The following is a 22,711-nucleotide window of genomic DNA, read 5'->3' as shown; positions in this document are numbered from 1 at the left end:
TAATTCATTGTCATAGTCAATCAGGAATTGGAAGGGCACAAAACACTATATATAATGGTAAGTCTCGACACATCCGTCGTAGACATAATACCATACGATAATTGATCTCTAATGGCATTATCTCCATTAATTATGTAAAATCAAAGGAGAATCTCGCGGATCCACTTACAAAAGGTATACCGAGATATCAAACGAATTGCCTATCAAGAGGAATGAGATTAAAACCCCAAAATTAAATCTTGTAGTGGATATCCAACCTAGTTGACTGGAGATCCCAATATCTAGGTTCAAAAGGGACAACTAAATTATGAGATTGGTATAAACACCTTGGAAAAATCTCATACTTATTCCTATGATAAAAGGTGTTGCCCACAAAGGGGTATGAGGCTAGGTTTTACCTTTAATGATTCCTAAGATACACTGACACATATGTTGGAGTATAGTGGGATACTCTCCTAGGAGATCACCGACGTAAGTGCGAAGTGTGGCCGCTTCAAATATGAAAAGCACTCGCGAAACCAAGCGGTGTCCATGGCCGAAATGGACCCAACAATGAGAACATAATGAAATGTTAGAAATGTTATTGTGTGAATATAATTATCTTGATTTACACAAAACGGCGAATAGTTCAAGGCATCACGTCCACTAATTGCCAAGTAAATCCGATTATATCTTACTAAGGAAGGTTCAAAACCAAAAGCTACCTATCCTGGTGCAATAATATTTCACTAGAATGATATTCGTAGAGTCAACTTAGTCACATGCATTAATTTTCATTCATGTGGGGGATTGCTAGAAAAAATGAGTTTTATACTCATTTAAAATCGATAAAATAATTCGAACGAGCTACGTAGCAAACTAAATTATTTCTCGATTACTAATTATCGCGAATAAAAAATTAATTGAGTTCGAATTTTATAAAGTGAAAAGATTGAATTAAAAATATTATGTATATATATTATAATATATATTATATTATAAAAAATAGAAATCACACGGCCAATACGTCGTGTGATTTCTCAGCCAAAAGGTCAAATCTATTTTTTTTAAAATTAAAGAGTGTCTCTTTTTTGATGAAACGGTGCACCACTTCTTTCAAGTCTTTTCAACTTCTATAAATAGGACCTCCCACATTTCATTAATTGCACCAAATTCTCTTCTTCTTCTTTCTCTCTAATTTAGTTCTATATGCGAATTTTTAAGCATTAGCGCTTAAAATTCAAATTTTCAAGATATAAAATCTTGAGTTTGGATTTTCTAAGCTTATACACTTAAATTCGAACTTTGAAATTAAATTCAAGAGTTGTCTTCTAGTTTTGAGTTTTTTAAGCATTTGCGCTTAAATCCAAGTTTTGAAAGATATAAACTCTTGGAATTGGATTTTTAAGTTTAACGCTTAGAATTCGAAATTATAAAGTTTGCATACCATATTGTTAGTGTTCTAAACATTTCAAGTTCATGTGACTTTGAAATTTGTTGTGCTACTATTTTAAAACCGTAGTCGTTGTATCTTGGGAAACGAATTGCCAACAACCGTGAGCACCGAGGCTGGGCAATATCGTTTTAAAGAAAAAGAGTCAAACTCTTGCCTTGACTATTTTCTCATAGCCATTTGGTTCACCCATTTCTATCCCGAGATTTCCTAAGACAAAACAAACGAATACCATACCTTGGCATTTAGTTTAGAGCGTGCTATTATTACATTCATGTTGAGCTCTATCATTCTTGTGACATGTTCCTCTTGTTATATTGTATTCTTGATACACATGGTTATTTCAGAATCAGCTGGTGTCTTACGAGTCGAGTTGTCTCTGATACCGAAATTATGATTGTGTGTTTATTGATGCTTTTTCTGTGTGATATGCACTTGAAATATCGACATCTAACGTTGTTCGTTATTGCATCTTGATGTTGTATTGTTATCGTATCAGTTGTATGGAGCCGAGTTGTGGGTGTTTATTAGGCACAACATGGCATACCTCACATACTTGGCAGGGCGGTTTAGCTGGATGAGGATGTAACCCATCTGTGTATTATTACTCGAGCATTACTCCTATTGTTATTGTACCGTTTATTGGCTCTTATTCTTCAATTGTTATTGAGTTATGTTCATATATTGTATATTTCATTCTATTATATGTTTATGCATGATTTTTATGTTTAGTGTTGTTATTGTTAAATTGTTTCTTACAAGAATCTTAACCTCAGTATTTTATACTGGGGGCTACTATGGTTGTTATTGGGCACTATGGTAGGTCATCCGAGTAGTTTTGCAACATCAAGCGGAGGTTCTGGCCGTGGAGCTTATGAATGAGATATGATATCACGGTGGTAAGATTTGAAGTCTCTCAGTTAGTCCATTTATATTATACGGAGACGTGTTACTTTTATGTTAGAATCTGTTGACCGGTGAGATGTCCCATGTATTTGTTTGGTGTTCTTTAGTTGTTATGGTGGATTGAGAGTTATTTTATGTTGTTGTGAGCCTTTCCGGCTATATTTGAAATGCTGCCTATGATTGTTGAATTGTGGTTGGTCGATACTTGCGTGTGATTGTTTATGAACACTGTAACATCGTCCTTAAGTTGTTTTCTCTTTGTAGATATTTTAAATTTTTGTTATGTCCTATTTACGTGGGGAGGGGAGGGATCATACTATTTTTTTTTCCAGGTCATAAAGTCCATCTTTAAATATTTTAAACCCTTTTTCTACTTAAGATTTAAAGTAAATAAATATTATTTGATCATTAATTGTAATTTTAATAACTGAGCCTCACACATTGCATATCATATATCTTTGTATAGATGCATGTTGTATTTATTATGGTTGTTCCATACCGAACATTTGTATGTGGACAATAACAAGTGAGTTGAGGTTGGGTAGTCTATCCCAGTATATATATGTATCTATATACCGAAAAATGTCTATTGGATATGAGTTGTTTGTATGTAGTTGATTTCAGTCATTTGTGGGCTTGTTTATACTGAGATGTGTTAGACGAGACTTTCTTATATGCTATTTTTAATATTATAATCACAGTCGACATATTTTAGAATCATTGTAAAGAAAAATTTTATTCGTTTTTCTCTGTAATTAATTAAATCTAATCAAATTACATTTCAATAATGATTAGGAGTTAAGGACCCTCACAACAATACTAAATATTGATATTTTTCTGCATAATCATGTGTTCAGCCATGATCAGTTATATGTGACTTTCATGAGAAGTTTCCCATCACTGTACGAAAATTTGGTAAAAAATGGAAATTTACAAAATCGATTTGATGTGTATACAATGTTGTATTGTATACAAAGATGCTCTTAAAGTTGTTGAACCACGTCGTTGCCAACGACATAGAAGATATTTTTGTCGACCGAATGGATGCTACTACAAGATATCAAAAACATGAATTGCAGTATAATGCTTGGTTTCTTATGGTATATTTCGATTGAATACTAATTATTTCACCTTCACAAATTTGATTTAAGTCAATTTATGTTATACTTAATTTAAAAACGATTTATCTAATTTGAAGCCTAAAAAAATACAGAAATTAATTGGGCTGAGGTCACTATCGGGACAAATCATTCGACTTTAGTCTATTGATTCTAAAAGCCTAAAAGAAGCATGTGTAAAGACGTCAGAAAGGCATAGAAGCAAGAATAGAAGAAAAATCATTGCATTCATAACTTAGATTAAGAATATCAATTTTTTTTCTAGAATATGATTCCCATGAATTCTTTATTTGACAAAAAAAATTGATGTTAATATTGTTACACTTGTTTTGGGGATTTTTTTTTTTTTTTTTTTTTTGAGAGTTTCTATTCAATGCATTGTATAATATGTCAATTTAGTTAAGATACAACTTTTTTTTAATCCCTTTTTAAAAATCATCATAGTTTTAGTTCTTGAATATATGTCATTATATTGAAATATTCAATGTTTTAAAAAGTGGCCGGTGGTAAGTGGGCGATTACCCACCTCCTAGAGCCTAAGCGCTTAGGCGGTCCCGTCTATGCGATTTTTTTCTTTTTACCTGAATATCTAATTCTTCTTGTTCATTTTTATATTTGTTCAATAGTTAATTTATATTATATTCAAATTCAAAATTAATGACATATTTCTAATCTTGATCTGATATAAATTGATTGAAAAATATGTTCAACAATATTTTTTTAAAAAATATAAAAAAATTATATATTACATTAGACGATCGACCGCCTAAGAGGATTTCGAGCCACTAAAACAATGATTAGACAACCGATTTATTTAACAGTGCCCAAAGAGATCACTTTTTTAAAGATCTCAAGGGTGAGATATCGACTAACGCTTAGACGTCTTTTAGAACACTAAGAGCAACTCCAACCCTGCGCTATCATAGCGTGAAGCTATGATAGCGCAGAATTTTTGCTCCAACGGAGGCTGCGCCATTTCTCCAAAATGGCGCAGCCTCCCTCCTCTGCGCCAAATTTGGCGCAGATGAGAAACCCAGCGCCATTTAAGCGCTAAGCGCTGGGTTTGGGCCTTTTTTTTTTATTTTTTTTAATTTTTTTAATGTTTTTTATTTAATATAATTATGTATTAAATATTTTTAATAATAATATTATATAATTGATGAGTAAAATTAAATCATGTTGATATAAAATATAATTCATAATAAAAATTAAACACAAAAAAATTAATTATAATTATATTAAAAAATTTATAAAAATATTTCTAGTTTTTTTATTTTATTTTTGACATTTTGAACTCTCGTAAATATATAATTGATAAAATATCAGAAAACCAACTGTAAAATTTTGAAATTAAAATTACAATACCCAATTGAAATACAAAATACAAAGATAATACATAATTGGGATACAAATTCGAAGATAATACATAATTGAAAATTACAAAGATAACAATGCGAATAAAAACATAAAAATGAGAAACAATGTAGATGATCAATAATCTCCTAAATTAGATCCCGATCCTCCAAAATCACCAAAATATTTCCCAAATGTGTCATTTTCGTGTTGTCCATGTTCTTCATTTCTTTTTTTCAAAATTTTTCGAACAATTTCGCGCATTTCAGGATCACCTATCGTGCTTAAATCCATGTACAAAACTTTATTCTCCTCTTGAAGGGTTGCTAATGCTATATGTTGTTGTCTAGTTTCAAATTTTTTTTGTTGATTTGCTAATTTGAGCTGCTCATTTTGCAATGCTAGGAGTTTCATCTCATAACTTTGTTGAAGTTCAATGGATCCTTTTTGTAATACATTTATAAGATCGCGATGCCCTTCTTTCATTGTAGATATCAATTCCAACACATTCTCGTCCCTTTTTTTCTTTAGTTTAGATTTTTTAACACCAAAAGGTCGCTGGGATGAAGTGCCGCCTGCATTTTCATCACTACTTAAATTAATTGAAAACGGAGGTAATCCAGGAGAATCTGATATTGGAGTATTTGGTGTCTGGCTATCTGACTGTGACGAGTCCAAGCTTGTGACATGCATTCTTGCTGGTGCGCTCATTGGATTGATGTCACTCGAGAATTTCATACCACACATGATCATATTTGAAGCCTTTACTAAAATCAGCATCTTGCGTGAACAAATCTTTTGCTCGATTTAACTGTACGAAAATATCCAACTATTATCTTATAAGAAATTAAACTTGTAATTTAATAAATAGTTGAACAAGAAATACTTACAATATCCTCTTCTGATGCGCCACTTGGGCGGAGAGTTTCAATTTAACGAATGCATCCCCTTAGTTTTCCAATTTCACGGAGTATATTTCTCATGCGACACTGCAATGATCTTTTGTTACGTACTTGTAGATTGTTTGGTTTGCTGATGTTGTAAGCTTCTTCGATACGAGTTCAAAACTGATCTTTGGATTGATTGATACCTATTATAGGATTTTGGGATATATCAAGATACATATGACATAAGACTCTGTCTTCTTCGACATTGTAAGAAGCAGTTTTAGAATTTGAAGCCATTGAATTGCTTGAAATAAAGATTTGATTGGAATGAAAATTAAAGCTGTGATGATCTCATGAATCGGATATGTTTTACTTATAGTAGAAAGAAGATAAGATTGTAATCTCATCCAACGGGCAAGATCAGATGTAATCTCATCCAACTGTCATAATACTGATAAGGTTGTAGATAGCACAATCTCATCCAACGGTCATATTCTAGATAAGGCAATCTCATCCAACGGTCAAGATGATGATAAGATTGTAAATCTCATCCAACGGGCAAGATTAGATGTAACCTCATCCAACGGGCATAATACTGATGAGGTTGTAGATACCACAATCTAATTCAACGGACAGATTTTAGATAAGGCAATCTCATCCAACGGTCATCTTTTTAGATAAATTATTATATAATGCGACGAAATATTCTAGATTCTCACACCACATTCTACGCTCTCACAAACTTAAAAATGAATTCTCATTTCCAATTTCACGCATCATCCTCTAGTTCATCTTCATTGTCTGATAATGAAGATGAAACACCTATTAATTGGATGGATGATTTTGAGAATTTGGATAATGCACGAAATGCAATATTGAATATTGTAGCACAAGATCAACAGTTGGTTGCTACCTACATTATCCACCAAGAGCAAGAAGTCACACATGGAGGTTCAATACCAGGTCATATAGTAATTCACTGTGATCGGAAAATTGCCGACCGTAATCTGTTCAACGATTACTTTGCCGATAACCCAAGATATAACGAAGCAATGTTCCGACGGAGATTTCGAAGTCTCGAAATCTTTTTCTTCGTATAGTTGATGAAGTAAAGAATCATGATATTTACTTCACACAAAGAAGTGATAGTGTGGGGCGTCTCGGGCTATCGACTATTCAAAAAAAAAACTGCTACTTTGCGAATTTTAGCTTATGCATTACCCGCGGATGCTACGGATGAATATATCAAAATTGGAGAGTCCACTGCAATTCAATGCATGCAACGCTTTTGTCGAGCCGTGGTGGAAGTTTTTGCTGAGCGATACTTGAGATCTCCTACTGCCAATGATGTTGCCAGGTTACTTTATATTGGTAAACAACGCGGATTCCCTGGAATGTTGGGAAGTCTTGATTGCATGCATTGGAAGTGGAAAAATTGTCCAACGGCTTGGGCGGGTCAATATGCAGGTCGTAGTGGTTCTCCAACAATAATTTTAGAAGCAGTAGCTGACTACGACCTTTGGATATGGCATGTATATTTTGGTATGCCCGGATCCAATAATGACATAAATGTTTTGGGATCGTCCAATCTATTTTCCAACATCGCACAAGGTATTGCCCCTCGACTTCATTATACAATTGGAGGAAAAGAATATGATACAGGATATTACTTGGCTGATGGTATTTATCCTAAATGGTCAACTATTGTACAATCTATCCACGATCCACACGGTCCAAAAAAGAAATATTTTGCAATGAAACAAGAGTCCTGTAGAAAAGACGTGGAGCGTGCATTTGGTGTTCTCCAATCTCGATTTGCGATTGTGGTATCTCCAGCACGTGCTTGGAAGAAACATCATTTACATGATATAATGACAGCATGTATTATAATGCACAATATGATTATCAAAGATGAACGTGGCCTTAGCGCACCCATTGAAGATATGAGAGAAGCACCAACTCAGGATGTAGAAATGGTTGTCGATGAGAATATCAGATTTCAAGAATTTCTCGCTCGATATAAAAAGATAAAAGACAAAGATGCTCACTATGCACTACGAAATACTTTAATTGATCATTTGTGGGAGGAATATAGTTGTTCAGATGTTTGAATTTGGATTCATATTAAGTTCTAAAAAAAATTATCTGTATTAAAATTATGTCAATTTTAATAATGAAGCATTTGTATTAATTCGTATTATAAATATTAGAGTTAATATATATATAATAATCAAATAGCTAAATTTAGTTATTAATAAAAATAAAATTATAATTATAATATTAATGTTAACATTAATTATAATTATTTTGTTAAATTTATAAATAAATAGTAAACAAAAAAAATATTTTAGGAATATATTTTTTAGTGTAAGATTTGAAGTAAATGGGTTGGAGATGAATGTTATATTTTGTGCAGAAACTACGTTATTTTGGTGCAGAAACTGCATCAAAATAGATTTATGGGTTGGATATCACGCATTCAATATATTAGCATCATATATTGCCAGTAATAATAAAAATCTTTACTATTTAATAAATATTAGTTGTGCAAGATTATATATATATATCCTTCGATACACTTGAGAAACTAGAACCCTGATCTATCTGACGCCACTGTCAATCTCTTCTACAACCTATGGAATTATCGGAGTTGTAGAGCTATTGATCGAATCGATCCATGGCGGAGGAGGATACGGAAGCCGAGAGGATCAATGGCGAATACCATAGCGAGTCTAGTGACAGCTCGGAGGATGAGGGGACCGAGGATTACAAGCGTGGCGGATATCACGCTGTGAGGATCGGCGACACCTTCAAGAACGGCAGATACGTTGTTCAGAGCAAGCTAGGATGGGGACACTTCTCCACTGTCTGGCTGGCCTGGGACACTAATAAATCTGTACATTTTCTCGTTATTGTTTTGTTTTTTTCAGCTCACGTTATTTTCTGCTCCTTGTGTTGGTGAATGAATCTTGCGAGTGATGTTAATTTTCCGTTACTGGAGTGTATTTCTAGGTTCTTGGCTTTATTAGTTCTTAACCCATTTGATTATCCTAGGAATAAGCGAAGACGGAATGATTGTTATTATTTCTTTCATCAATGTAAACTTCTTTGGAAAACTAGACCTTGTGAGTCATAGTTGTGTTTAGGTGGGTAACGGGTGAGATTGATTTTTTCAGCTTTGGTTATTTTAATTGGAAGGAAAAATAATGCTTGAGTTCAAAAATTGGTTTTGAGAAAAAAAACTCACTCTACTTTGCGCGCAAGGGTAGAAGGGAGAACATTTGGCTAGTTTTCTCATGATTGATTAATTGAAAGAGGAACTTATTTTTGTATGCTTTCTTTCCTTTTACGTTTCTGGTACTAGATTTATGTAGCTCTGAAAGTTCAAAAGAGCGCTGAACATTACACGGAAGCTGCTATGGATGAGGTGACGATATTAAAACAGATTGCTGAAGGTGATCCAGAAGACAATAAATGTGTTGTGAAGCTTTTGGACCACTTCAAGCATTCAGGGCCAAATGGACAGCATGTGTGTATGGTTTTTGAATACTTGGGTGACAATCTGTTGACTCTGATTAAATATGCAGACTACAGAGGTGTTCCTCTTCACATGGCTAAAGAAATCTGCTTCCACATTTTGATGGGATTGGATTATCTTCATCACCAGCTCTCAATTATACATACAGATTTGAAGCCAGAGAACATACTACTCCTGTCTATGATAGATCTAGCCAAAGATCCGAGAAAGTCAGGCGCCCCTCTTGTTCTCCCATCCAGTAAAAGCAAGATTGTGCCCAAGCTTGAGCCTTCTAATGATCATAATATTTCATATAGTAGCCTGTTTAGGAAACAAAAAAAGAAATCTCGAAGAAAAGCCAAGCGAGCGGCTCAGAAATGTTTTGGGCCAGAAGGTTCTGAGAGAGCTGAGCTTGATGATGAAGCCAGTAGTCCTGAAGATTCTCAGCGGTATGGTAACTCCAATGGAGAGACTGTTGAAGAGGAAAGGATTACTTCAGTTGCAGAAGCAGAAACTAATAATGGAGCCAATGTTGAATGTAAAGTAACTAAGGTTCGTAAGAGAGGAAGTCGATCAGAGAGGCAGAAGCTCTTGGCTGAGATTGACCTAAAGTGCAAGTTGGTCGATTTTGGAAATGCATGTTGGACATACAAACAATTCACAACTGATATTCAGACGAGGCAATATAGATGTCCAGAGGTTATTTTAGGATATAAGTACTCAACATCAGCTGACATGTGGTCACTTGCTTGTATTTGCTTTGAACTGGCCACTGGTGATGTTTTATTTGATCCACATACCGGTGAAAATTATAGTCGTGATGAGGTATGTGGACCCCCTTCTTTGTTCTAGCTAGTATGCATTTTAACGATTGTATATCACACACGACATAGCTCTTCAACTAGCTTAGTCGGCTTGTCTTTGCTTAATATGTGTTACTCCACGATTCTTTTACATAATTATTTACTCAACTAATCCGTGTAGCACCTCTTATTTTACAAAATTCGTTGCTTGTGTTGGAGTACCGTTTTCTCGCACCTAAGCGAAAGTTTAAAAATTTTAGTTTTGACATTCAAAACATTCCTTGGACATCGTATGATTTAAGATATTCATATGATGTTTAGATCTATTTACATTTGTGTATTTAATGTTGACTCCGACTATTCCAATTTTTAAATGGATGTAGCTCTTCATGTAATTCCCTACGAATAAGTCTCCCTTTTGATCGTCTAATCAGGTCCCCGATCAAAGACTAGATTCTTTGTTTAGATTGCATTAGAGATTTTAAACAATTTTGCATTGAGACTGGATCGCCTGAATTCTAGAAATCTGGCGGCGATGTGGCCGTGGAAGTGGCCGTGAATTTTTCCTGCGAAAATGGGGCGACCGAAAATGGGACTATTAACCATAGCTGTCAAAAGCGGTCGCCTCAGTCTCTTAAGCGCAAAATATGCGAGGTGCAAGGTATGTGCTTCGAGGAACTCAAAAGCGCTGCAGGTCGACGAAGCGCATGCTTCTGTGCGCTTCGCTTTATGCGAAGATCAATCGTCTGCCTAAGTCCCTTACAATTTTAAGCGTAAAAAATTTAAGCCCGACCCATCTAAACATCGTGTCTTGCTTTTGAAATCTCTCCACCCTCATCACCTCTGCCTCGCCGTCGCGTCTCTCTTAAGAGCTTGTGTTTCTGCAACTGATTGTTGGGGTGTGAGTTCTACTATTTCAGAGGTGGGTGGTTACCGAATCTCTTCGAGTTCTGTCGTTCCGTCTTTTCTATTCAATAGAATCTCCTTCTCTAAGAAGTTGACATTCCTTGAAACAAACACGTTTGTTTCATTGAGATCATGTAAATGATATCCAATGTAATTCTTTGGATAATCACAAAGTAGCACAAAAAACTTTACTATATAATTTGTTTCCCACTGTCTGCTTTACATAAGTAGGAAATCATCATATTCTTAAAAAATAATATTTGTGTAGCTTTCTCATCTATATCTCATATGAAGATGGACTTGGTTCAACAATATTGCCGCAGGTTCAATTGCAATCCCCAAAGGATGACATCAATTAAGTGAATCCCATCATAGATCGAAACATGTCTATTAATGTTTGATTACGACGTTTTGACACATTATTCAATTGGGGTGTGGCAGGGGGAGTACATTATGAGAGAATCTCATTATCCTTAAGAAAGTCTTGAAACTCAATATTTAATTTTTTCTCTACCTCGATCAGATCGAAGTGTTTTAATTATCTTTCATAATTGTTTCTATACTTCAGCTATGAATTATTTGAACTTTTCAAAGGCTTCATACTTGTATCTCATTAAATACACACCCATACCTCGAGAAGTCATTAGTAAAGGTAATGAAGTATGATTGATCATATCTTGTGCTAACACTTAGCGGACCATACACATCTGCATGGATTAAATCCAATGGATCATGTGTACGTTCCACATTCCCTAGGAAAAGCCATCTTTCCTTTCAGACATGACTCACATGTTTCAAGTGAGTTAATCTCTGACATGTCAAACATGCCCTATCCCACTAGCTTGTGCTTCATTCTTTGGGAAATATGTCTTAGCCTAGCGTGTCACAAGTGTGTTTGATTTAGACTATCTTGTTTTCTTTTGTTTGTTGTATATATCGTGTCTACTTGGACATCGTTAATTGGAATATCATTTTTTTTTAAATTATAGAGATCGTTTTGTAATTTGCTTGTTCCAATTAAAGATTCGTTCTTGTAAATATTACAAACATCTTTAGCAAATAAACAAGAAAATCCATTTTTATCAAGTATAAAAATTGAAATAATGTTTTTAACCAAAATTGGAACATATAAAACATCTCTAAAAAAACAACTTAAAATTATTGTTTAATATCAAGCAAACGCCTCCTATTACTTTGGCAGCAACTCTTGCTCTATTGCCAATCCTAAGGAAAGTCTCACCATCCCTCAGCCTTCTGCTTCTTGTCATCGCCTGCAAATCATTGCATAGATGAGATACACATCCAATATCTAATACCCAAGAAGTTGAATTAATTGTGATATTTATTTCAATAAAACATACTATTGCCAGAACTTTTCTGAGCTAGATATTCCTTGCAATTGTGCTTCTAAGGTTCAGGCTTCTTGCAGCGGAAGCAAATATTTTCTACTTTATCGGGCTTTGTGGGCCTTTTAAAAGTGTTTGAAGCTTGATTCCTTCATACTTGGTTTGTTTTTCTTGGAAGGAGCATGACATTTCTTTCTCTTTCTTTTTGGGCCTTTCTTCGTCCCAGACGAGTTCAATAAGAAAACAGGTTTTTCCTTTTTGATGGTTGTTTCATAGCTAGTAAGCATGCTGACCAGATCTTCAAGGCTGCCCTCCAGCTTGTTCATATTGAAGCTTACCATAAACCTATCAAATGACGATGGTCGTGATAGTAGTTGAATATCCGTGGACAATTCATTTGGAATAACAAGGTCAACGACCACAAGCTTCTCGATGAGCCCAATCATTCTCACACCATGCTAATGGACTGAGGCTCCTTCTCGCTGGCGTGATGTCATGAGCTCCTTGTCAGTAGCATGCCTTAATGGACGTGTTCACCATACAACTCTTATAGTTGACCATAAATGTCCGTAAATGTCAGCAACATTTACCGCTCCCTCCAGCTTGTTCATATTGAAGCTTACCGTAAACCTATCAAATGACGACGGTCGTGATAGTAGTTGAATATCCGTGGACAATTCATTTGGAATAACAAGGTCAACGACCACAAGCTTCTCGATGAGCCCAATCATTCTCACACCATGCTCATGGACCGAGGCTCTTTCTCGCTGGCGTGATGTCATGAGCTCCTTCACAGTAGCATGCCTTAATGGACGTGTTCACCATACTACTCTTACAGTTGACCATAAATATCCGTAAATGTCAGCAACATTTACAACTTCCTTAAACTGCCTCTGCAATTCGTTTGACATAATGGTCCCACCATTTCTTAAGCCTAGCCAATTCCTCAACAGGAGCATTGGCAGTAGCCGTTTTCGGAGCCGCTTTTGTGCGCACATATGCTATTTTCTCAGAATTTGAAACAAATTTTAAATTCCTTAGCCAGTCTTGGTAGTTAGGTCCGGTTAGCTTGTTTTGATTGAGTATCATAGATAGAGGATTTTGCGACATCATAAATATACTGAAATAGAAATAGAATAAACATTACTAACTATTTTAAAATATTTTATAAGACGTAAGATATGGACTTTTGTTTTACTAATTTCCTCTCACACTATTTTGACATTTTTACCGCCCTCTGATGAAAACGTGAAATACAATTTATTTAGTGATTACGCAAGACCCAATTGCTAAATTATGATCACGAAAATATCAAACAATCACAATTTCTAAAAGATAGAGCCCAATTGCAGCCCTCGCGTATTTTTGCCTCACATTTGAGAAGGATCCAATAATACGATCCATTTCTTTTAACGTGTCGAGCCCGACCCATTAATGTTGAATCTTAGTGGACGGTCACCATGAGATCCCCAAATAATATGAGCCGAAGTAATGAGAGTTCCACGTAGTTCACATCAAATATGTCAGTGTAAGTCATAGTTTTCCGGCGTTCAGGCCTTCCCAGTAATATGAGCCAGACACTGACCGCGGGTAGCGTTCATTATACAACCACCGTTGATGGAAGACAAGAAAATATTAAATTTTTTTTTTATTTTTCCTTTGATGGCTTATTTAAATTTTAAATCTTATCTAAAATGACTGATTTTTGTTTTAAAATTTGTTTCATCGTTAGTTTAAAAATCTCGTGCCATGTTTATTTATATGTTTGCTGGATTCATGTAAATCTTGTTATTATATTAATAATAACACATACTGATTATTTATAATATATCACATGCGTTATAAATAATAAAAAATGATCAATAACCCGATAGCTAATTGATCCACATGAGTCATATATAGATCCATGTCTAATACTTAGGTAAATGCAGAGATGCAAATGCAATATTACATAAGCCTCCAATATTTTACATGTCATCGATCTTCAAGACTCTTGAGTATCTGAGCACCATCTTCAAATCTTGATCGCCCACTAAATCTAAAACTTACATTAAATTTCCATAGAATATTGAGATACAAATTTAGGAGTGAGAATGAGCCATAAACCAGGCATACTTTAAATAATTATCAAATAATTAAAAACATAACATGTAAAATATCCTAACATATATATAGCAAATTGGTCTTGGATCTCGATCATTGTTTTACCATATAATCAAATATTTTATTAATCTATAATATCAAATATTATCAAAAAATCATGTATCTTGTAAATTATTAATGACCGACATAATTAGAAATAAATAAATTAATAAGTTATATAAACATCTTTATTTAACTTAAATTATTTAATTAAGAATTAAATTTCTTGTAAAACATTGTAGTGTACTGCCCGAACGGTTGAGCACTGGTGTTCGAGCAGCCCTGAGCCCTGCCCACCCGAAAATATATATTTTTTAATTTAAAGTAGCGCTGCCCGATACGGGTGGTGCCCGTCTGCGCGTGCTGCCCGGAACAGTTCCAGGCAGCCGCAAATTTTTTTTTGTTTTGAAAAAGGTTTTTCTGGGGCTGTGATTTTCTGGAATTTCAAACGCGGTTAGAAATAAAATACTCGACACGATTTAAACAATAACAAAATCATACGATTGAGAAAAAGTGGGCTCTGATACCACTGTTGGAGTACCTTTTTCTCGCACTCAAGACGCTTGAGAAGTTTAAAAATTTTAGTTTTGACATTCTAAACATTCCTTGAGCGTCGTATGATTTACAACATTCATGAGATATTTAGATTTGTTTGCTTTTGCATATTTAACGTCTGCTCTGACTATTTCGATTTTTAAGCGGATATAGCACTTCTAGTAAATTCTCTACGAACGGATCTCCCCTTTGATCATCTAATCCGGTCCACGATTGAAAACTAGATTCCTTGTTTAGATTGCACTAGAGATCTTAAAAAATTTTGCGTCGAGACTGGCTCACCTGTATTCCAGAAATCTGGCGGCGATGTGGCCGTGAATCTTTCTTGTGAAAATGGGGTGGCTGAAATTTTGTGATGAGAAAAAACTTGGTTGACAAAATTTTCTACCAAAATACGTGTGTAAAACTTGTGTTATTTCATGACTCTCATGAAATATTTATAAATTTTGATTCCTGATCACACCAGGCATCCCGCTCATATTAGGACTCGTAGTTCTAATCCCATTAAGATTCTTATTTTCATTAATTAATTAAATTTCTCATGTTATATATATCATGCAAAGTCAACTCTTGATAATGAATAATATATATATATATATATTTATACATGTATATATGTCTATATGTATGTATAGATGTATATGTTTATAATATTATATCTATACATACATATAGATGTATAAACATATATGTAAAATTAAATAACTATTATTTAAATTCTTAATTGATTGTTAATCAATTAATTGATCAATCCTACACTTACTAGAATATTCCATGAGAATCATGTATATATATTAGTCATCACTACTAAGATTATTATTTAATTAGTAGATTTTTAATTTACTAAATAAATAATTGTGAACTCTTTGTAGCCCGATCGACGATCAGACAGCACCGATGTACCGAGAGTACAACTCTTGTTAATATAATGAAAATTGAAACTTTCGAAGATCAAAATTTCCACTGATCCATTTTTGGCCGCTGTCAATTTTATGAACTCTTTCACTGAAACAGACAGTTCCACCCTCCTTGCTTAATTAACAGTTAAGCAACTCCACAAATTTCAATACATGAAATCCACTTATAAACTCGTTTATAAGCATTCTGTTCGATCTAAATCAAATTACAGTCGCTATATTCAACTTCTTGAACTTGACTATCTCAATAAGAACACAAAATTCGATACTTTTGTGACCATCAATGGTTCAGAGATGCAGCTAGCCGTGGGTTAACAACTTCATGTGATTCATAATACCATTTATTCTTATTCGGGCTTATCATAATTAGTGTCGTTCTTTTTATCAACTCCTTGATCAAGAATGTCAGAACTCAAGTCTGATTGCACCCATCGGATCATGGTAAGAACGTCTAGTAGCAGCATCACCACATGATCCCCTAGGTATCAGTGATAGTGTTTGCAAGAACCTTAAGTTATGGTTAGCGTATACCGTGGTCCATTCAACTCATGTATCCCGATTGAATCTGTAACTCTTTGGTATATCGAGAGTTGCACATGAATTTGATAACAATGTGATATATCTTTGAGTTATAATAGTGATATGATATATGTAACTGAGGAAACTTCTTTCCAAAATGTACATATCTTACTCTGCCAGAGATTCCTTGTTCTATTAACTCATCAGATCACATAGGATATCTGCACATGTAGGCAAACGGTGAATCCCGAGCTACAAAGTATCGGCTCCTACATATTTTGAAACTATACCCAACCTCGCCATCTGATGACCCTCAATGGAGTCGGTAAATGGATCGAAGTACATGCTTGTACGCTTCCATGCTGTCCCGGGTTGAAGGACTAATAGTGTACAATCATAACTGTGGACTATTCTACTCGATAGTGATAACCACTTGGACAGTCCGAGGGAGCGATGTTCAGTGCATCATCAAATGATCACTCATATGTATGAATGAACATTTCCATCTCCTTACCAGTGAAACATGACGTTTACATCACAGATGCTAGTCTCAAGCTCAAGCGACATGTGTACTTATTTTAGGCGGCTGAGTCGACTAGGAACCTGTTTAGAATATATGGTATACTTCTTGATGAGTTTCATGATATTACGTTTAGAGACAGACCTCATGATACTTATAGTATATACAAGAACTTTACTATGCAGCTTGCAATGATATACATATAAAGTAAATGACATAATAATTGAATAAAACCGTAAAATATTATTAAAATAGAGATTGTTTTTACACAAGAGTCAATAAAGTCCAAATCACAAGTTGTGTTGTTGGGCACCTACTCTAACAGCTTGTACTTCCAAAAATGTGGTGGTTTACCTGAATAGGTTGCTTCTTCATTTTTCAAGTGAATTTTTCTCAACTTTAGATTCATTTACCAAAGGAAACGACATCGTGTTGCATGTGTTGGTGGGGGTGGGGGTGGGGGTGGGGTGTAATTTGTAAGTGTTCATTTTATATAAATAGCCAGTTAATGTTATATACCTAATACTTTTTATTGACTCTGAAGGATCATTTGGCCTTGATGATGGAGCTCCTTGGAATAATGCCGCGCAAGGTGAGCGGTTTCTGTCTGCTTATTTTATAGCAATCCATCCCATCAACCTTGAAATAGAATCTTTTTTGAAATTGTATGTGGCTTGCACTGTGCAGCTTGCTGCCCTTGGTATATACTTTCTGAAATCCCGTGTTGTTTGATAAACATAATCTGCAGGTAGCCTTAGGCGGGCGTTACTCACGTGAATTTTTTAACAGATTTGGAGAACTGAGACATATTAGAAGGTTAAAATTTTGGCCTCTTGAGAAGGTGCTCATGGAAAAATACGAGTTCTGTGAACAGGACGCGAATGAGACGGCAGATTTTCTTGTTCAGATGTTAGAATTCGTGCCTGAGAAGAGACCAACTGCAGCACAATGTCTTAATCATCCATGGATTAGAGGACGGTCTCGACAGCTTACGCCCTCTCTGCCTCAAAAGGTGATTGACAATGGTCGTTCCGACAAGAAATGTGAGAACGATGGAAGGGAAGCAATGGAGGTCAGAGTCGGAAGCATTGCTATTGATGTAATTTCGACTGAGAAAGACTGTGATTCCAAGTTTAAAGCACGCCCTTCAAAACAGTCATAAATTGGGATTTGATCATGTCTTCGATCCGTCTTGAATCTCCAGTGAGGTGCCATTTTTGTAAAACCTCTGCTTATGTTGAGGTTGGTTCTTTGGATTTTTCTTTTGTGGCTATTATCCTACTTGAGCCAGGAGAATGGTGAAAGGCTAAATTTGAGTGCTTGTATTTCGCCATGACAATGGTTTTTCACTTATAGGGGAAGCGTACCAATGCACCCTACAAGGCATCTTTGTTGTAATTTCTGGACCCATTAGTATACATCTATACCTTTGTGCTCTGCTCTATGTGAATATTTTCAAATACATTGATATTATAGTGGCTCCACACATGCTACAAATCACATATAACGTTTGCATGTTGCATGCTCTTATTCTATGTTAAGTGCACGTTTGAGTGCAAACAAACAGAATTGCATAGTGGCTACGATTAGGCATTTTAATTCAGGACTTGTGAGCTGAAATTGAAATCAGCACCCCTAAAACCGAAATCGTCCATGGTTATGGTTCTAGAACCATGAACTAAACCGAGGATTTGCGATTGGGTTTTGATATTTAAAAACAAATTGAAGATTGTAAGCGTATAGAACTATAACAAAAGTCGTTAATTAATATTGAACTTTAAGATATTTTAGTATGCATAAATAACTTGGTTTATTCACGAAACTGTATATTTGTATAAATCAAATCTGATCTTTTAAGAAATAAAATAATATACTTGTAGCATTTGTGATTGTTAAATAATTGATTTTTCACTACACAAATCGTCTTCCTTTTGAAATCCAAGGAAACAATTTTCAATTATTGGTTCAAGCAGTCCAATTCCGAACTACAAGAGTTGATTGATTACGGTACTAAAACCAAATCCACATGAATTCTGGCCCATTTGAACTGGAATTCCAATTTAGGCTCAATGCACAATTTGGAATTGTTGGAAACACGCATGCATATGCTGCTTCAATCCAGAGAAGTTGTAATTGGTTCCTACCTGGGTACCCTCGAGTAGAAGGAACATGCCCAAAATGCGAGAAAATGAGAACCTGTGCAAAAGGCACTGCAAGTGCGTTGGGACGAATTAACAAGATGAACGATACTCGTATCCGCGAGATGAGGCTAGGGTCTCAGACCAAAATTTCACGAACTTTCTTTTATATTCAAGGATACGCGAGCCCGGCAGTACAAAACAACTAAACAAATCTCATTCGGGTCTGGTTCAGCCAATTTCCGTTGCCTTTTCTTTCTCAATTTATTTACTTCCCATAATTTGATAGTTCGATCATGTGAAACAGTAACAATACATTGTCCATCTGCATAAGATGATACAAGAAATTGTTAGATAATTGGTGAGTAGTAAACAAAAGGAAGTGAAAGTTATCCCACATTGAAAAATAAGCAAGAACAGTCTTGAATCCGAGTTCTCCATTCATTGCTTTAGATAAGCTAGGTAAGAAACCGAATGGTTGATAAGTTTCTTAGAAGATATTCCTTGTTGGAATAAGTTAGTATCTTCTATTATTATGCATTGTGATAGTTAATCGGCGATAGTAAGAGCACAAAGCAGTATATACAATGGCAAGTATCGACACATTTGCCTGAGACATAATACCATAAGACAATTGATCTCGAACGGGGTTATTTATATTGAATATGTGAAATCAAAGGAAAACCTAATAGATTCATTTACTACAAAGAGATAAAATGTACAAATTGTTAAGAGGAATGAGCTTAAATCCCACAAAATAAAATATTTTTAACGGTAAACCAACCTTGTGAATTGGAGATCCAAAGACCTTTGTTCAATGGGAAAATATTAGTTTGAATACTTGGAATCAGTGAAGGCTCTCCTATAAAAATCCAAGTAGAAAAGACCTGCAACATGTAAGTTCTCTTTTAATGATTCTTATATCTAGGAGGTAGGATATGACATGATACTCTAGATAGTAGATTACTTATATAAGTGAGAAGTAATGGCCACTTCAATGAAAAACATTTATGAGTCTAAGAAATGGTATAGGGTCGAAATGGACACAACATGAGAACAATAATATGTTAGAATCATTGTTGTGTAAGTATTGTTGACTTTGTTTACATAAACAATTGGCTAGTTCAAGACATCACGTCACTACACAAGTGGTAAATCTAAGGAAGATTTAAAGTAAAAAAACTACCTATCCTGATTCAATAATAATTCAAAAGAGCTTTCAAGTGAATCTGCATATATGCATTAATTTTATTCATGTTGGGGATTGTTAGAAAAGTTGTAAGTAGTAAATGAAAGGAAGTGGAAGTTGTCTCACATTGGACAATAAACCAAGTATATTCTTCCTTATAAGCTCCAAGTTTGAGCTAAGGGTTTGGGCCCCAAAAGGCACCAAAAGTTTTTGGAAGGGGGAAGACGCTGATAGGTTGGGTCTCGGTGAAACACATGCACTCGCGCGCTCGACGCGGTGCGTGCAGTGAGGTGATATCTCTTGACTGTATTAATATTTTTTGACAAAATTTATTTGGAAAATAATTTTTATTTTCGAAACAAAGATTGCACCCTCCAGTCCGATCCAATGCATCCAAAAGTTTGCACCCTCCAGTCCAAACCGGTGCGTCTCGTGTGATCGTCCTTTGGCGCAGAACCGTGTGTCCCTTGGCTTGTGCGCGTCCCATGGCTTATCATATAAGGGTGCAACCTTTATGTGGTACTGGTTACTCAATTATATCTTCCTTTCCTCTGCATACATTCATACTTTTAATTCTTCGCATACATTTTCGAAACTTGAAAGTTCATAAATATACATTGTTCGCGGACATCCAGAACTTGAGATGCTGGAATTCTGGATCGAAGTTGTTGTATCTTGGGGACGATTGTCATTCCTTATTGCACTTATATATAGACAAATTTGTCTTGCGGAAAAAATATTTTCCTTGTGATGAGACCATGGTAGCGTTGCAGGGACTTATGATCAATCAAGGAGGGCTCACGGGCAAGGAGCAAAGTGCCGAAAGGTTCGTGATGCATGGGAGTGAGTTCGGAAGCCAAAGGATTATCATTCAAGCATTGTTAGATCAGACCGAGGCTACACGGACGTGTACACGGACCTGCACACGGGGTCCGTGTCCTATACACTTGAGGAAGAGAAATCCCGAGCCTACACGGACCCTGATCCGGACCCATACACGGGGTCCGTGTCTTTTGTTTGCTGGAGAATATTTTGGCCGAGTGTACACGGACCCTCATCCGGAGGCCTACACGGGGTCCGTGTCCTTTAGTTTTAGGCGAGAATATTTGTTCCTAAATTAGAGTTTAAATTATTTTGGTAACTAGATTTGATATCTTTGAGATTTGTGAACAATATATACTCGAAAATCTATCAATGTAAACTTTTGAGTCATTAATTGAGTTTTATATAAAACTTTCTTTGAGAATTCTCTCAAAAACAAGCTTAAGTTTCGTTATAACTTTTGCGTCGTATCAAATCAAACTTATCAAAAGATTTATTTGTTGTGGCGTTTGTCAATCGAATATCACGAGGGTTGCCAAGGACGGGTTCTTTGGAGGTTCTCTTGAACGAGATTGTTTCTATCGTCGATTAATTGTTGCTAGACCGCGTGATCTAGAGGCGATTATCACACCTATCAATTACTTGTTTCAAAGATCGGGACAAATCAAAGATCTCGTGGGCGGGATCGCGTCAGGTGGTATCAGAGCTTTTGGTTTTTGATTCAAGTAAGCGTATCCGTTCAATTCTTCGTAGGATTTTCAATACCGATTTTCGTGTAGCGATTTCTACGGATTTGTTGAATCTACAAAAAAAAATCGCGATTTACTGTTCATGGCCGGAATTACTGTTCACCGGGGTTACTGTTCTTGCGGAGTTACTGTTGATGTCGGACTTACTGTACTAATCGGAAGTACTGTTCATATCCGAAATTACTGTTCAACGCCAGATTTACTGTTCACGGCACTATTCATCCGCCAAGATATTGTTCATCGTCGCCGAAATTACTATTAGTTGCCGGATTTACTGTTCACGGTACTATTCATCTGCCGAGATACTGTTCATTGTTGCCGAAATTACTGTTCATCTGGCAGAGTTACTGTTCATCCGCCGAAATTATTCACGAAACTGTTCATGCCGGAATTACTGTTTATCCGCCGGAGTTACTGTTCACTCGAAAAAAACTTCCGAAAAAAAAATTTTTGAATCGGGTGTTTGTTGGAATTTTAGCGCTTATATTTCAGCGTTAAGTTTGTCCCTGTCATTTAGTCGCATTCTAGTCAATTTCCAAAGTTGCTTATCCTTGTGTGGTCTAAGTGAGTCGAGTTTCAAGCGTCACAGGATTGATCTCATAAGTTTGATACGTGGAAGCCACGAGACTTAAGCGCCCCCTTGAGGATTCTCACTTGAGTGAAAATATTTGAGTAGAGTGAATTTTCATTGGAGTGATTTGTGAGGTTTTGTGGTGAGGAAAAAAGACGAGTGCGAGTGAATTTTCATTGGAGTGACTAGTGAGAATTTGTGGTGAGGAAACTTTATTCTTTTATTGTTTTATACTAACCTTTTCTTGCAGGTATAATGGTTGACGATCTTCAATTTCAAACAATGTTAAAGGGGATTGATAGAATAAGGGAGAAGGAGCTT

General features: G+C 35.5%; 2 protein-coding genes across 2 annotated transcripts; one reads left to right on the top strand and one right to left on the bottom strand.

The window, feature by feature from the left end:
* Window positions 1–4,947: 4,947 nt before the first annotated feature.
* On the bottom strand, window positions 4,948–5,589 carry LOC142531774 (uncharacterized). Its single transcript, XM_075638028.1, has one exon. The coding sequence runs from the start codon at window positions 5,587–5,589 to the stop codon at window positions 4,948–4,950; it is 642 nt and encodes a 213-aa protein (XP_075494143.1).
* A 2,677-nt stretch (window positions 5,590–8,266) lies between these two features.
* On the top strand, window positions 8,267–18,365 carry LOC142530380 (uncharacterized). Its single transcript, XM_075636193.1, has 4 exons — window positions 8,267–8,592; window positions 9,061–10,038; window positions 17,466–17,513; window positions 17,670–18,365. The coding sequence occupies exons 1-4, from the start codon at window positions 8,374–8,376 to the stop codon at window positions 18,081–18,083; spliced, it is 1,659 nt and encodes a 552-aa protein (XP_075492308.1). The 5' UTR covers window positions 8,267–8,373; the 3' UTR covers window positions 18,084–18,365.
* Window positions 18,366–22,711: the final 4,346 nt, after the last annotated feature.

The sequence above is a fragment of the Primulina tabacum genome, chromosome 17 (assembly GCF_025594145.1).
Source record: "Primulina tabacum isolate GXHZ01 chromosome 17, ASM2559414v2, whole genome shotgun sequence".
NCBI classification, from domain to species: domain Eukaryota; kingdom Viridiplantae; phylum Streptophyta; class Magnoliopsida; order Lamiales; family Gesneriaceae; genus Primulina; species Primulina tabacum.
This window is presented reverse-complemented; position numbering and strand designations above follow the sequence as displayed.

Coding starts and splice junctions, on each gene's coding strand:
- LOC142531774 (XM_075638028.1), bottom strand. CDS start 5,589: ATGCTGATTTTAGTAAAGGCTTCAAATATGATCATGTGTGGTATGAAA.
- LOC142530380 (XM_075636193.1), top strand. CDS start 8,374: ATGGCGGAGGAGGATACGGAAGCCGAGAGGATCAATGGCGAATACCAT. Junction 8,593..9,060: donor CCTGGGACACTAATAAATCT/GTACATTTTCTC, acceptor TTCTGGTACTAG/ATTTATGTAGCTCTGAAAGT. Junction 10,039..17,465: donor AAAATTATAGTCGTGATGAG/GTATGTGGACCC, acceptor TTGACTCTGAAG/GATCATTTGGCCTTGATGAT.